The sequence below is a fragment of the Abrus precatorius genome, unplaced genomic scaffold (genome assembly GCF_003935025.1).
Source record: "Abrus precatorius isolate BTA unplaced genomic scaffold, Abrus_2018 Scaffold8, whole genome shotgun sequence".
Lineage (NCBI taxonomy): Eukaryota > Viridiplantae > Streptophyta > Magnoliopsida > Fabales > Fabaceae > Abrus > Abrus precatorius.
In genome coordinates, this window is record NW_020874428.1 from 36,044,053 (window position 1) to 36,058,504 (window position 14,452).

The 14,452-nt window shown below is 32.0% G+C and overlaps 2 protein-coding genes across 5 annotated transcripts; both read left to right on the top strand.

Moving 5' to 3' along the window:
- The first annotated feature begins 554 nt into the window (after positions 1 to 554).
- Positions 555 to 6,073, top strand: LOC113846591 (agmatine deiminase). Of its 3 annotated transcripts, XR_003501701.1 has the most exons (12): positions 555 to 676; positions 799 to 910; positions 992 to 1,105; positions 1,345 to 1,434; positions 1,535 to 1,619; positions 1,767 to 1,822; positions 1,918 to 1,996; positions 2,351 to 2,485; positions 3,221 to 3,453; positions 4,340 to 4,419; positions 4,530 to 4,850; positions 5,551 to 6,073. XR_003501701.1 is itself a non-coding variant. In XM_027475039.1 (11 exons), exons 2-11 carry the CDS (start codon positions 824 to 826, stop codon positions 5,632 to 5,634), a joined length of 1,122 nt encoding a protein of 373 aa, XP_027330840.1. In that variant the 5' UTR covers positions 555 to 676; positions 799 to 823; the 3' UTR covers positions 5,635 to 5,985. The 3 variants fall into 3 exon arrangements, 2 of the variants coding, with proteins under 2 accessions (XP_027330840.1, XP_027330841.1); XM_027475039.1 differs by lacking the exon at positions 4,340 to 4,419 and having other exon boundaries at positions 4,692 to 4,850; positions 5,551 to 5,985; XM_027475040.1 differs by lacking the exon at positions 4,340 to 4,419 and having other exon boundaries at positions 574 to 910; positions 4,692 to 4,850; positions 5,551 to 5,960.
- Positions 6,074 to 8,662: 2,589 nt separating this feature from the next.
- Positions 8,663 to 14,063, top strand: LOC113847038 (serine/threonine-protein kinase 16). Of its 2 annotated transcripts, none has more exons than XM_027475875.1 (6): positions 8,663 to 9,110; positions 9,728 to 9,870; positions 11,189 to 11,335; positions 11,700 to 11,885; positions 12,336 to 12,460; positions 13,528 to 14,063. In XM_027475875.1, the coding sequence occupies exons 1-6, from the start codon at positions 8,906 to 8,908 to the stop codon at positions 13,751 to 13,753; spliced, it is 1,032 nt and encodes a 343-aa protein (XP_027331676.1). In that variant the 5' UTR covers positions 8,663 to 8,905; the 3' UTR covers positions 13,754 to 14,063. The 2 variants fall into 2 exon arrangements, with proteins under 2 accessions (XP_027331676.1, XP_027331677.1); XM_027475876.1 differs by having other exon boundaries at positions 11,192 to 11,335.
- The last annotated feature ends 389 nt before the right edge of the window (positions 14,064 to 14,452 follow it).

Here is a 14,452-nt window from a genome sequence, read left to right on the forward strand (position 1 = left end):
ACAATATAAAGTTTTTTTAATTATATTTTTTATTTTAAAAATGCTATAAAAACAAGATAATTTATAATTAAACAACAGCGTTACAGTTAACATTTTTCTAAATAATAATAATTTTTATTAATATAATAATTTATGATTAAGTGATTGTATAAAAAAATATTTTATTAAAATATTATAAATTTATCAACACTTACATTTTTATAGATACTATTTTTTTATTACATCATTTATCATATTTTAAAACAATCCATATTTTTCCTTTTTTTATCCATTTTACACCTTAAAATTTATTGTTAACTTTTATTGGCGTAAAATTTGTATTATTCTTTAATATTATTAATGTTTTTTATTAAGTAAAAATTTAAAATATTTAAACAAAATATGTATATAAATAATGTTATAGTTAATAAAACTCTAAATTTTGTAGTGACTGCCAATGACAACATCTAAATAAGAAGAGAGTTTTGCAGGTTTGTCAATTTAGAAATGTTTGTAAAGTTAAAATAAAGACTATTTATGACGTGAAATTTTGAAGAATAAAAAAGGTGGATTCAGCGTTCCTTCCTTGTGTCATTGGTATGTAGTATCTAATATTTTCTCCCTCCTTTCCTCTCCGAGTACCTCAGTTTGTAGGTTTTTCACTCTTCACTTTGGAGGCGGTGAATTACGCGGAACGGTATTAAAGAATCATGCATATGCATCGCTCAAAATCTGTGTTCTCTTATTCGTTAAAACACCCTTCAATCGTCGTGCTGTGCCGTGTCTGCTTCTCAACCTTTCTTTGTTCTGCATTTACAGAGCAAAGCGAAACGAGAACATCGTGATGCATCTACACGAGGCACCGGCTACTCTCGGTTTCCACATGCCAGCAGAGTGGGAACCCCACGCGCAGTGTTGGATGGGTTGGCCGGTGAGTACTCTACATGCAAACTCTGTTATTATTTTGTTTTGTATTTTGTCATGGATTGAGAAGCTTGATGTTGCGTGACAGGAACGCCCCGATAATTGGCGAGACGGTGCCGTTCACGCACAACGTGTGTTTGCCAGCGTAGCATCTGCGATCTCAAGATTCGAGGCAGTAACGGTTTGTGCTAGCTCTGCTCAGGTAGGTGATGGTTGTTAGATATATTAATGAGAAAAGCTAGCGATACATTCTTTAAAACAGCTAATATTTATTAAAAATTATAAAAGTTGTATTAGTCTTAATTCTAATTTAACAATTAGAACTATTTTATAATTTTTAATAAAATTTAAATAAGAGAGTGTTGAAAAAAGGTGTTAAGCGTGTGTTTCTTAATGGATGGTGTTGTTTCTGATGACGCTTGAATTGGCTTGCAATCTTAGTGGGAGAATGCGAGGAGTCAGCTACCGGAACATATCAGGGTCGTGGAGATGAGCATGAATGATTCTTGGTTTCGTGATATTGGACCCACTGTGAATTTCTTTTCTTGAACATGGATGAGTTTTCTGCTCTAGTCTTTTTTTTGTGTTTAGATGTATAAGCATGCAGAGTGTGGTTTGCTTTGTTCAATAGTTTGTGGTGAGAAGAAGCACGCCAGAAGCTGGTATTGCAGTTGACAGGATTGCGGGAATTGACTGGAATTTCAATAGTTGGGGAGGTAAGACTCGGGTTTTGGATTTTTGAATCGTTTTATGCAAAGAGGGATTGTTAAAGTTTGAAGAATAGTTGAAGGATATAAATGTGATTTGATTATTATGTGTTGCTTGTTGGTTTTTCGACTAATGAAATTTTATAAATTGTTTAGGTTTTGAAGATGGATGTTACTTTGATTGGAATCTTGATTCCCTTGTTGCTAAGAAGGTTTGGGTGGCTAAATACTTCACTTATTTATATATTTATTTATTTTTGTCTGTGTGAGTTGCTTACGTGATTTTGTTATTGTTCATTTTTGCTAGATTTTGGACATTGAGAAGATTCCTAGATTTTCACATTCAATGGTGCTTGAAGGTGGAAGCATCCATGTGGATGGAGAAGGTAAGAATTATGCTTAGGTTTGCTGCCATGTTGAAGGTGTTTTTTTCTAGTTTTTGGGGAAATATTTGTATAAGCTTTTGATATAACACAGAATATGACTGGATATTACATGCTAGGTATCCGGCACTTAAACATCTCCAAATTAATGTATTTTTACTGCTGGTTTATTCAGGAATGAGAATGAGAGGCAGGATAATATTTTATTGCTAGTTATATTCATGAATGTGGTTCATTTCATTACTTCCATTTCAATATGTACTGAGATCAGATCATGTATACTTGGATCTTCTTACTGAGTTGATTATAAAATTTGCAAGTTTTTCTGTTTACTTCATCAAAATTTTCTTCTTTCAGGAACTTGTCTTACCACAGAAGAGTGTCTCTTGAACAAGAACAGGAATCCTCACTTGAGTATGAACCAAATAGAGGATGAACTTAAGGCATATCTTGGAGTCCGGAAGGTTATATGGTTGCCTCGTGGATTATATGGTATATAAACTTGATAGTGATCTTGTTCACAAAGAATCTTCCAATGAATTGATGGTATTTTGTCAGGATATTTAATTTTGAGTTTTGAAAGAATTCATATGAACCCTAATCATGAGTTGTAGTACAAGGTTCCATATAGATTTGGCTTTGGGCAAGAATGTTTCTACTTTTGAGAAATAAACACTGATTCAGCACAAAATGCATGATAGCTAAACAACAAGTTGTACAACCATATAAGTCAAATCTGGCTGTTCTCTAGTGGTGAATGCACTTTCCGTCAGGAAATTAACATCTTTGCATTTGACTATGCAGCTTTAACCCTTTCTAACACAAAAATTGGGATGTTTCACCTCAGCTCCAGTAACAATGAATTTGGCCTGAATCTTTTTAGTTAATTTTCTATAAAAATAAACAAGATTCTGGTAACTGTTTTATTTTGTTATGATGGTCTTATAATGTATTTGAGGATCCTTATGTTGGTTTTACTAACTTCATTTTGTTACTACTTTTTTTTTTCCACACAACCCCAACTGAGGTTGTAATTTTTAAGAGCTCTGTCCTGTCCTGCATTGTTGAAAGTGATCATGCCAATCTTCATACATTTAAAGAATTTTCTAAGCTAGGAAATTAGATGCTTCTGTAGAGATGATCTGGAAATAGTGATACTTGTTTTAGGTTCAAAGTTCTAGTTAGATATTATCTATACCCTAAATTCTAATATGCTGCTGTATGCAGGAGATGATGATACGAATGGTCATATTGATAACATGTGCTGTTTTGTGAAGCCCGGTGTGGTTCTGCTGTCTTGGACTGATGATGAAACTGATCCTCAGTATGAAAGATCTATAGAAGCATATTCCTTGCTTTCAAATGAAACTGATGCCAATGGTAGAAAGTTTGAAATCATTAAACTCCATGTTCCCGGTCCACTCTATATGACAGAGAAAGAGGCTAATGGGATTGTTCAGGTAAAATCCAACTTTTTATTTCTTTCCTTTTCCATTTAATTTTTTCTCTTCATGATTAATAATAATAATAATAATAATAAAAGACTATGCTATCATTATTTCGTTTCATTCAAAAAATTATAGAAATAATTATCATTGTGACCCAATTATCATTGCAGCTTATCTTTAAACGATGTATTGCATAGTTTGTTGCTATATGGTCATCAGTACAGAAGTTTACCTGTCTGTCACATTTAAACTCATTCTTTCCCTTGCAGCCATATGATTTGTTATATATCAAATTATTGCCAGTATATTTTGGTTAGTGCTAAGATTAAACGTTGGTTGGAAAGATGATATGAAACATTTTACATTGGATTGGGTATCCCATGGAAAACTAAATAGGTACACCTATGATTTTGTTGGAGTCCACTTGTACACTTGTTAGGTTACGTACGAAGAGTCAGTGAACATCTGTTAGGGTTGTCTTGTATCTCAAGTAGACTCTGCTCAAGTGGAAAGTTCAGTGTCCGAGTGGCATCCCTATCAGTACCCCTCGACCATTATTCTGTATTTTCGGTATTGGGTGTATTGTTTCCTTGATGGAATTGGTCAAAGCTTATGTACAAAGTTCAGTGTCCTAGCGCCAACTTTATCATTATCCCTGTACCATATTCTACATATTAGGTCAACATGAATTTCATTTGCAGTCAAGAAATGAACAAGAAGTTATGTTTTCAATTATATATAATATCAAGAAGAGCAACTGATCTACTGCCTGTATTAAGATTCAATGCATCCTCTCACTGTTTTGCTCTCACCTAATCAAAATCTTAACCGTGTAATCGGAAAATGAAAATTAGATTCTGTTTGGATCTCGAACTTATGTACTTTGGGTAATTTAAAGATGTAGGGTACTGCAATTTCTTGAAGCAGTTTGTGACCAGTCATCTTTTAAATTTCAGTTTGTGCTATGAAGAAAATGAGGTACCACAAACTAGACAAAAATTCCAATCAATTTTTAGTAACAGTGGTTTTTAATCAGCTGTAGACTTAAATTGTGATATTCTAATATTGGTTATGCACTTATGCTACAGCTCATTATAGGAAAACGGGTATACCGAGCTTAAATCAATATTGATACCTGAAATGGTTAAAGATTGAAGTGGTGCTATTTATTACCCCTCTGAGGGATAAATTATGAACTAGAGAGACTCAACTTCCATTTAACGCTTCTTGCATAATTCTATATTGCTCAGGATAATGATGCTAAACCTAGACTTCAAGGTACCAGGCTTGCTGCTTCTTATGTAAACTTTTACATTGCAAATGAAGCTATTATTGCACCCCAATTTGGAGATAAGAAGTGGGACAATGAAGCTATACGAGTCCTATCTGAGGCCTTCCCCCATCATGAAGTAAGTAAAACTGATTGTTAACATGATGTTTTTCAGTTGACGAATCTTTCAGCAATACGGTAATCTTTCAAGTGTATATGTCTAGTTGCAATAATTACTGCTGTTAGTGTTGATCGAGTAATATTTCTGAACGTATTATATAAATTTAGAGTATATTTTACCCTGAATATCAGAAGAATATCCAGCTAATTAAACAATGGTGATTGGTAAGTTGTAAGAATGAAACACCAGCATCTGTGAAACAGGCAACCGTCAAAATTTGAAGCGAGTACAATTCTGTTCTGAGGGACAGGAGATTAAAAAAAATCGTAGTGATAGGATATGAGGTTAAATAATTGTAGCTCCAAACACAACTGTTTGTTCTAGAAATAGCTTAGAACTAATCCTACTTAGTTCTTTTACTATCAAACAAGATGGATATGTTCTTTTGACTATTTTAACTAAAATAAACTCTGTTTCTTACTCAGCTTATCACCATAAATGATTGACGCATAAGAAATAGAGTAAAGTTTTCCGTGGAAACTGGCAAATGTATACCCATCATTTGGCCGATCTTTAGAGCCAATAGTAGCAAAATACTACTAATTTGATACTGTACTGTAGCATTACAAGTCGCTGATGAAACTGTAAAATATGGTTCTCATTTTTTTGCGTGGTTTTGGCTATTAAATGGCATTTAAAAATGTTTGCTGGTTCCTAGGTGGTGGGAATTGAAGGTTCCAGGGAGATTGTTTTCGCAGGTGGAAATATACACTGCATTACTCAGCAACAACCAGCCATTTGAGCGACGACAGTCTCCCAATATTCTTTGATAGGTGTTGTATTGGTGCTTTTGGGTTATCAGGATGACTGATTAAAATGGCCTGGTTTGCTCCTATTGAGCATGTATGCTAATCCCCAAATCCAATCGCTGCATGAAAGTGCCTGCAAATAGATGGAAAATCATCGAAAATAAAACCCGATTAATATTTGAAGTCGTAACGTTGCGGTTTACCCTGCTGAACGATTGAATTAATATTTTAAATTGTAAAATCGTGGCTTAGTCCATTGAATGATTGAATTGGATTTTTTTTATGCAGAACAAAGTCAACAAACTTTATTTTGTTGTATCCAATCTATAAGAATTATTGGGAGGCACCGGACCACAAGGTTCTATCTAACATGGTCCATGTTAACATTGACCATAGTGCATATTAATATTAAAATGAGAAGTCAAGATTTACCAAGTTATTCTTATTTTAAATGTTAAAATTATTACAAAGTTCTTCACATACCTAATACAATAAATTTTAACAAATTCAATATGGGTTTCTTGAATGTAGTCATGTTAGATCAGATGTAATTTTTTGGTAGATAAGTAAACTTTTAATTGACACTCAGAAAAATGAATACGAGCTAAATATTTTTAAAAGTTAATACTTCTTTTTGTAAATTTTCTTTAAATATTTGGCAGTAGTAACACTTCAATTAGACACTCAACTAAACAAAAAACAAATTTTCATTCTTCAATTACAAATTTGGGAGTTATGCTATTCATTTTGGCAACAAGCAACGATTTTTATGAAGTTCAACTTTTCTCTCACTTTTCATATTTAGTCATGAAAAGATAGAAAGTACACAAAATAAAAGAATGAGTTAAAATGCAACGATTAAATGTTACTTTAAATTTAAAAAAAATCTAAAATGATTTTCATGAGATTATATCTTTAATTACAAAAAAAAATATTTCAACAATTATTAAAAACAACATCATCAATAACGTGAAAAAAAATTTATATGTTTGACGTTTACTAAGCCGTGTGTTAAATGTACTGCTAAACTCCTCAAAAATTATTTTAACTTTTTTTTTTTTGTTATAGTCTTAATGAATTATGTCTTTTTTTTCTTATAAATAGGATAAGAAATAGTTCAATACTACATATATTATTTGTTGTAAAATATTTCAACCAAATAAAATTTTCAACTGAAGTTTGTAAAAGGATGATTCACATCATAATTATAAAAACATATGATTAATTATACAATAAGACCTTTGTTTTTGGCCGTATAAAATTACAGTTTGTTTAAATAAAAATCATATATTAAATTTTTATTAAGTGTGTGTTATACACAAATTTTAAAATGTTCATAATACTAAAGCGACTGGTATATATTCCCTCCAAGGATCGAGAGTCTATTTTGTGCAATTATGTTTATAATTCTTAAATTTCCGTTAAACATACAAATTAATTGTCGAATGCTCAAACAAATGGCCAATGAAACTTGAATCTGTGAAACATGCTGAACAATTGCTAGTTGTAGGACCCACCTCATTAGTCCGTCTTTGTGGAACTGTTTTGTCTATAGTTAGGTAATTAGCAGCACGTCCAAGTAGAATCACCACGTTATTATGATTATTATTATTAGTGTGCATTCTATTTAACATTTGACTGCAGTCTCTTTTATTTTTTTCAATTTTATTATTATTTTTAGAATTAAGTTTAAATATTTAAAATAAAAAGCTTTTATCAAAAAATATATTTATTGTATTAAAATATAAAATTATAAAAATTATTTTAATATAATATTATATTATTATTTATTACTTAAAATCAATATTTTGTTAAGCTCTACAAAATTATATACGATAAAAGTTAAATTTATTTATTAAAAATTATAACGATCAATAATTAATAGTATCAATTTATTAAATTTTATAATTTTTAATAAAAATTTACTATAAATAATTTTTCATCCTTATACAGGTTTATATATATATATAGAGAGAGAGAGAGACCCACGGATATTGTTTTTCAAGTCATAGTAACACATTGTTGGGCCAGCGTCATTAAAACAAAGGGCTTATCTCTTATGTCTCATATATATATATATATATATATATACACGACAGTAATTTTTTTTCCTTAAAATATACATAACAAAAATTTAAATTATAAATAGAAAATAAGAATAAATTTTATTTTAAAAATCAAATAAACTCCGTACTCTTCTATTTTTATTTCAATTTTTAAAAACATACTTTTTTTTTAGATTTCAACTATTTTCTTATGTTGTTTTATTCTTCATCTTTACTATTTGAAGTTTTATTATTTTTTCATTACCAGATTATTTGAACGTATTTTAAGTATGGTTAATTTTTAAATACTTCATTTATTGAATGTATTATATAAACTTAATGTATAATTAAAATTGGCCTATTCATTTGCCTTTATTGGATTGTGAAGCTTGATATTTTTTTGAAATTAAAATTTACATTTTTTAAAATTTTTTTTCAAATTTAGTTTTCACGCTTTTAGAAATTAGTTTTTAAAAGTATTAATATTTTCTCCAAAATTAAATTTTTATGCTTTTAGAAATAAGTATTTAAAATTAAATTAATTTCCTTACTTAAGTTTTTACACTTTTAAAAATAATTAATGGATAATAAAACTATTTTTAGAAGGAAATTTTTGGAATTATGATTTTATATTTTTTAAAAATAAAATAAAATTTTACATTTCTAAAAATTAGTTTAACAAAATATATTTCGTACTTTAGGGAATTAAAATAATTATTTTTACACATGTTTTTAAAGTTAAGTTTTCAGAATTTAATTTTTAAAGGTTAATTTTAAACATATTTTTAGAATTTAAATTTCAAATATGAAAAAAAAAATTATTATAATAAAAGATATTCTAAGAAATTAACAGAGTGTGAAAAGAAAAGAAAAATCAAAATAAAATAAAATAAATCCTCAAACGAAATACACAAAACTCGATAAATTTTTAATTTGAGCTCGAACGTGAAACTATCCATGAAAAGAGAACCCCCAAATAAATGAAACAGGTGTTTGGTTGAGAATGAAGCGATCCAAGAAAGGAGCTCATAAGAAAATGGGAAAGCCGAGTAAATAAAAGGAGGGAGGGTTGACACAAATCACAATTAACAAACCTCGTTACTCCCAACTCAATTAACGTGAAATCAGGTCTTCAAAAATTATCTTTTGGACACCTGATTTCAGTTCTTATTTTAATTTCAAAAACAACACACACATAGGAGAGAGAGAGAGGAAGAAAATGGGGTGCTCGTTCTCCGGTCTTAATGCACTTTACGATTCCGTTAACGGAGCCGGCGATGTGTGGATCAACGAGAACCGTTTCCGCATCGTGAGGCAGCTCGGAGAAGGTGGCTTCGCCTACGTTTACCTCGTCAAGGAGGTGCTCAACGACTCTGCCGCTGGTGGCCTTGCTAAAAAGCTCAAACACTCCTCTCATCTCTCTGGTTCGCTTCATTTCTTAACGTCTTCCGCATCCTCATTTCAATTTTCTTCCGTTTTTCTGAATTTTGCTCTGTTAGATCGTATCCTAGCCTGATCTGTGTGATCTGTGTCGTTTTTCGCATTTTAATGTGTCGCTTTTCTTGATCTGCGATGTCGTTTGACCTATCGAAAATTAAGATTGATTTTCCGTAGAAATTTCGATTTCCGAAACGAGTTTCTTGTTTTTTTCTTTTTAATTTTTATCGAAACCCACTGCTCGCTGGTGTGGATGTCCTAGGCTTATTTTAGAGATATTTATGCAATTCGGATGTTGTGTTGAGGCAACCGTGAAAGTAATTTTGTTCCTTAGATAAAATGTGATTAACGTCCTGTTAGTACTTCTCGCTTTGTCGGTGGCAATTGACAGGGCGTGTAATTTCCTTGCTCCTTTCTACAATTGAAAATAAGAGATTATATCTATTGTTGAGTCTGAGTTTAATTTTGATTATCAGCGATGAAGGAAGTTTCATTCATTGTGGTAACTAAAATTTTCAGTAAACTTTAAAATGAAGAAATAGAAAGGTCCATATGATTCGGTGGATCAAAATTATGCATAAATTATTATAATGTTTTTTGGCAGATGATGGAACTTATGCTATGAAAAAGGTCCTCATTCAGAACAATGAACAGCTGGAATTGGTCAGGGAGGAGATCCGTGTTTCATCACTGTTCAATCACCCCAATCTGCTCCCACTTCTTGACCACGCAATCATTTCTGTTCAAGTAAGTAGTTATTGTAGCCACCTTAAATGAAAAATAATTATAAAGAAAATCCTTCTGTTATATATGACTGCAACTGAAAGCTACCTTACTTGTTTATACCTTCTAGTAGCACCTGAGCTGTAACATAAATGACTTAAAGTGAAAGCATTCAGCATTCTCATGCAATTTTGTTGCTATCTTCACTGTAAAATTTTTCTGAGATGAAAAATGAAAACTCTTGTATAGAATACCTTGGTCCTCCATCATTGATCCTAATGAATAATTACTTGTAATGCAAGCCGAACAATTTAATTTGTTTAATAAAGCTCCTGAATTCTTGCCCCTACGACACCTGCTGCCAGGATTTGTAATGTTGAAGGGAACTACATTTTACAATCTAATTTGATGTTATAATAATAACATAAGATATTTATTTTGATTGAGCATTTGAACTTTATCAAAAAATTGAAATTTCTGGGTAGTAGAAGAAAAAGACACATTAATTATTATGATTTCCAGTACTTCTAAATGGCGTGTATTCTCATTTCTGATATCCTTTTTGAATGAAAAAGATGTTATATCCATTGTATCTCAACAAGACTAAACAGTCACATAGTCTGGTCAAAATGGTTTTTCTTTCTCAGTTCTACTTGTCAGTCTTGGATGAGCAAGATGATCTGATGTAATTTTTTCGGTAAAGCTCAATGATAATCGACTGAGATATGTGATTGTGAAGAGACTATAATGAGACACTGTTACAACGTTTTAAATGGTAGGTACTGAGTGCGATTTTGCATATCATGGCCAAGTTGGTCCTGGCCTATTATTCTACAATGTGTAATTTGAATAATTCTGTAAGAATAGTCTTTGTGCTTCTGGTATAATATCTTCTGAAAATATAGTATCACTACCAATGTATTTGCATGGGTATGACTTATGAGGTATGATATACAGATGTTGTTAAGTTTAAAGTTTTTGCTGATTCCTTAGGTTATGGGTATGATATGGATATATAATCAATTTTAAACTATCCATGCATCAGAGCTACCAATGGTACTGTTTTTCCCAGACTTCTATCTGTTGTTGCAACAGAAAATCTAGGTTTTCCAAACTTAGTGGCAAATGTGTATATTGTGTGATGTGGCACTGCTAATATAGTTTCTTAAGATTTCCAGTCTAGTAAAGTGATTATCAGTTACAGTGGGGAATAAAAATATGCTTAAAAGTGAGAATGTGTAGCTTTCTTCATTCCCCCCAGCAAGGTTTTGGCTTTACTCTGCTCTTCTCCTATTACAATTCTTGTGCTTTTATGTTTACATTGAATATGTACTTTTATCAGCAGCCTGCCCAAGGAACATCTTGGAACCATGAGGCATACTTGTTATTTCCAGTTCATTTGGATGGAACCCTGCTAGACAATGCAAAAATAATGAAAGCCAAGAAGGAATTCTATTCTACCTCAGATGTACTTCAAATATTTCGCCAGGTAAGAAGAACCATCTTTCTATTATGCATTTTGCTATCGCTGTTGAAACTCAAGATTTTCAGCGCTTGATATCTTGTTTGGTATATATTATAGCATTTCTTAGTTTCACTCACACACAACATTCAAATATTGACCTAGCAATCCCTGTGACATAGGTTTATTTGCTGTCTTAAGAATCACATTGTAGAAAAAGACAAATGGATTTCTGTGTGTTGTGCTTCTTTGGAATCAATCTGAAGAGCAATTTATTTGCCTTTTAGTTTCATCTTTCAATTTACTTTTGACATTTTAGGGTATAGTATTGCTTTGATCATGATTTTTTTTGTTCAGAAACTCTTTTAACCCTGTAAAATCAACTCAACAGCTTTGTTCAGGACTCAAGCATATGCACGGTTTTGAACCTCCATATGCACATAATGATGTCAAACCTGGTAATGTTCTCATAACACACAGAAAAGGACAACCACCTCTTGCCATACTGATGGATTTTGGCAGTGCTCGTCCTGCCAGGAAACAAATTAGCTCCAGATCAGAGGCACTCCAGTTGCAGGTACTTCTTTCTTCCCCCTTTTTTAAAAAATCTTTTTGAATAAAGAAAGATTATTTGCTGTTTTATTGTCTTAGTGCTTCCACTTCTTGCAATGCTGGCAATTTCTTTTACATGGCACAGAATATGTAGTGCTTAAAAGTATAACATATGTTAGAATGCTTTATGAGGCTTTTGCTCTATTTGAAGTTTATGAAATTTTATTGCCTAGTTCGTAGGTGCATATGCATCATCAGACCAGTAATGGATCTTTTTAATTTGTTACTGTGCATAAACAGTTCTATGTTTCAGTTAAGAATACTTAATTGCTTTGCTTAGGTTTTTCATTTTGGCAATATCAATTCTTATAATAGTGTTTTTCGTTTTGAATATGTTTTACGAATATGAAGGATCAAAGTTTCATTTCAGTCATCTAGAATGGATTTTCTGACCTGCTAATTGCTACTTGTGTAGGAATGGGCATCTGAACATTGCTCTGCTCCTTTCCGAGCTCCTGAGCTGTGGGATTGCCCAAGCCATGCTGATATAGATGAGAGGACTGACATTTGGTCTCTAGGATGCACATTATATGCTATAATGTGAGTATTAATCCTCAGTTTATATGATTATGCTAATTTTATGTTTAGAACTTCTTCTAATTGTACCTTCATATTTTTAATGGTTCTTTCTTTAAATTTTGTTTGTTTCCTCCAAACATTATGTTCTATATATCGTACAAATTAGCAAATGGATTAGAATATTTCAAAGAGTGCGAAGAAGGTTGTATATTTTTAGTTGTTTTTCAAGTTACTCAGTGACCATCCCCAACCAATCTCACTTTTAATGGATTTGCTATTTATTGTTGACGTCTGTGTGTGTTTGTGAGCTCCCACGGGGAAGAGAGTGGGGTTACATCTGGTCTCAAGTTCAACTAAACAATGCCAGAGTCTGGTTTGTTTTTATGGTGAAGAAACAACATACGGAGAATTCACATTTTTGTTACTTGAGTGTAACCTGAAAAAGATGGGAAAAAAAGCGGAAGTGAAAAATAAGTTATTTATTTTTTATGACCCAACCAAATTTTGTCATAAAAGATTAAGAGCACCGACCTCAAAAGAGGGGCTAGTGAACAACTGACCATTAGGATTAATAGCAAACCCTCTACTTATGATCCAGTCTCGCTGGTTCAAAATTGTGGTATGCTTGTGTAAAAGAAAGTTAGAAAACACATGAAATTATATTACTATTTTTTTTATTATTGCTACTCAACCAACAATGAACGCTAAAGAAAAACTCATGCAACTATCCAGGCCATTGGATCAGTATGCATATATTATTGATACAGGACAATGCTTGCACTAATACTACTTTTCCAAGTCTACATGAAATGAAATCCAATTGCTATGCACATTAGTTTGGTTTTGTTGTCTAAAAGCTATTATTCACTTGGTGCCATTACTCATTGATTTGGCACCTACAGAAATCTAATGGCAGAGGTGACACAGTTGTGTTAACTCTTTCAAGTATAGCTTGTTCAACGAATTGCTTCTATCAGTACTATCATTACCAATCTTATTTGTAAATGCTATTTTTTGTGTTATAGTTATGTCTTGGTAATGCACGTGTTTAATTGATTATTATATCACCTGACTGAATTTTTTTTCAGGTATGGGGTATCACCATTTGAATATGCACTTGGAGAGTCTGGTGGAAGCCTGCAATTGGCTGTTGTAAATGCTCAGGTCAAATGGCCAGCTGGACCAAAGTCCTCATATCCAGAAGCTCTTCATCAGTTTGTGTCATGGATGCTTCAGCCGCAGGCTGCTATGCGGCCTCGGATAGATGATATCATTATCCATGTTGATAAGTTGATTGCAAAGTTCTCTCCTTGAGTTACTGTGGAAGAAAACAGTGGAGCATGATGATTACATATTGCAGTCGTTTAAAAATTTCGTGTGCATTTACTGTCCAGTTATATGTCAATGGATAGAAAAAGCGATAGCAATCCCATGGATGACAGAGTTAACAGTATATGTATCTTCGTTTTTGGTGATAGTCTAGGTAGTCGAGAGTTGGGTTTAAAGAATTGTTTCTGTCATTTCTACATAATTTTGTTTCTTGTAATTTATGAAATGGCCAATCTCCCTGTGTCTTCAGAATTTATCCGCATAAATGGCATATAATTTATTTATTGATGTTCTTTATTCGTATTTTGTCTACCACTAGCAATTATCCATATATCTTCAAGGAGTATGTAGTTGACCAGCATTAGGCTCGCTTCTTGTTGACGTCGGAACGGGGATATCAATTATATAGCTATCTTCATGCTTCTGTACATTCAGAGAAATCACGTATATTTATAGGTGGCTATTTTTTGGGTTTTGTACATTCATACCCGGTCCCAATGGATATTTACCCTATTATGAGTATTTTTTGTGGGCACAAATTAAAAACTATTTATCATCCCTAAGCTAGACCATCTTTGTTAGGCCTAGTACTTAGAACATTATTAAAAAAGAGACCTGTTTTTATCTTTTACCGTTGTAAAATTTTATATGTTAAACAATAATCACTTTATATATTTAGGATTT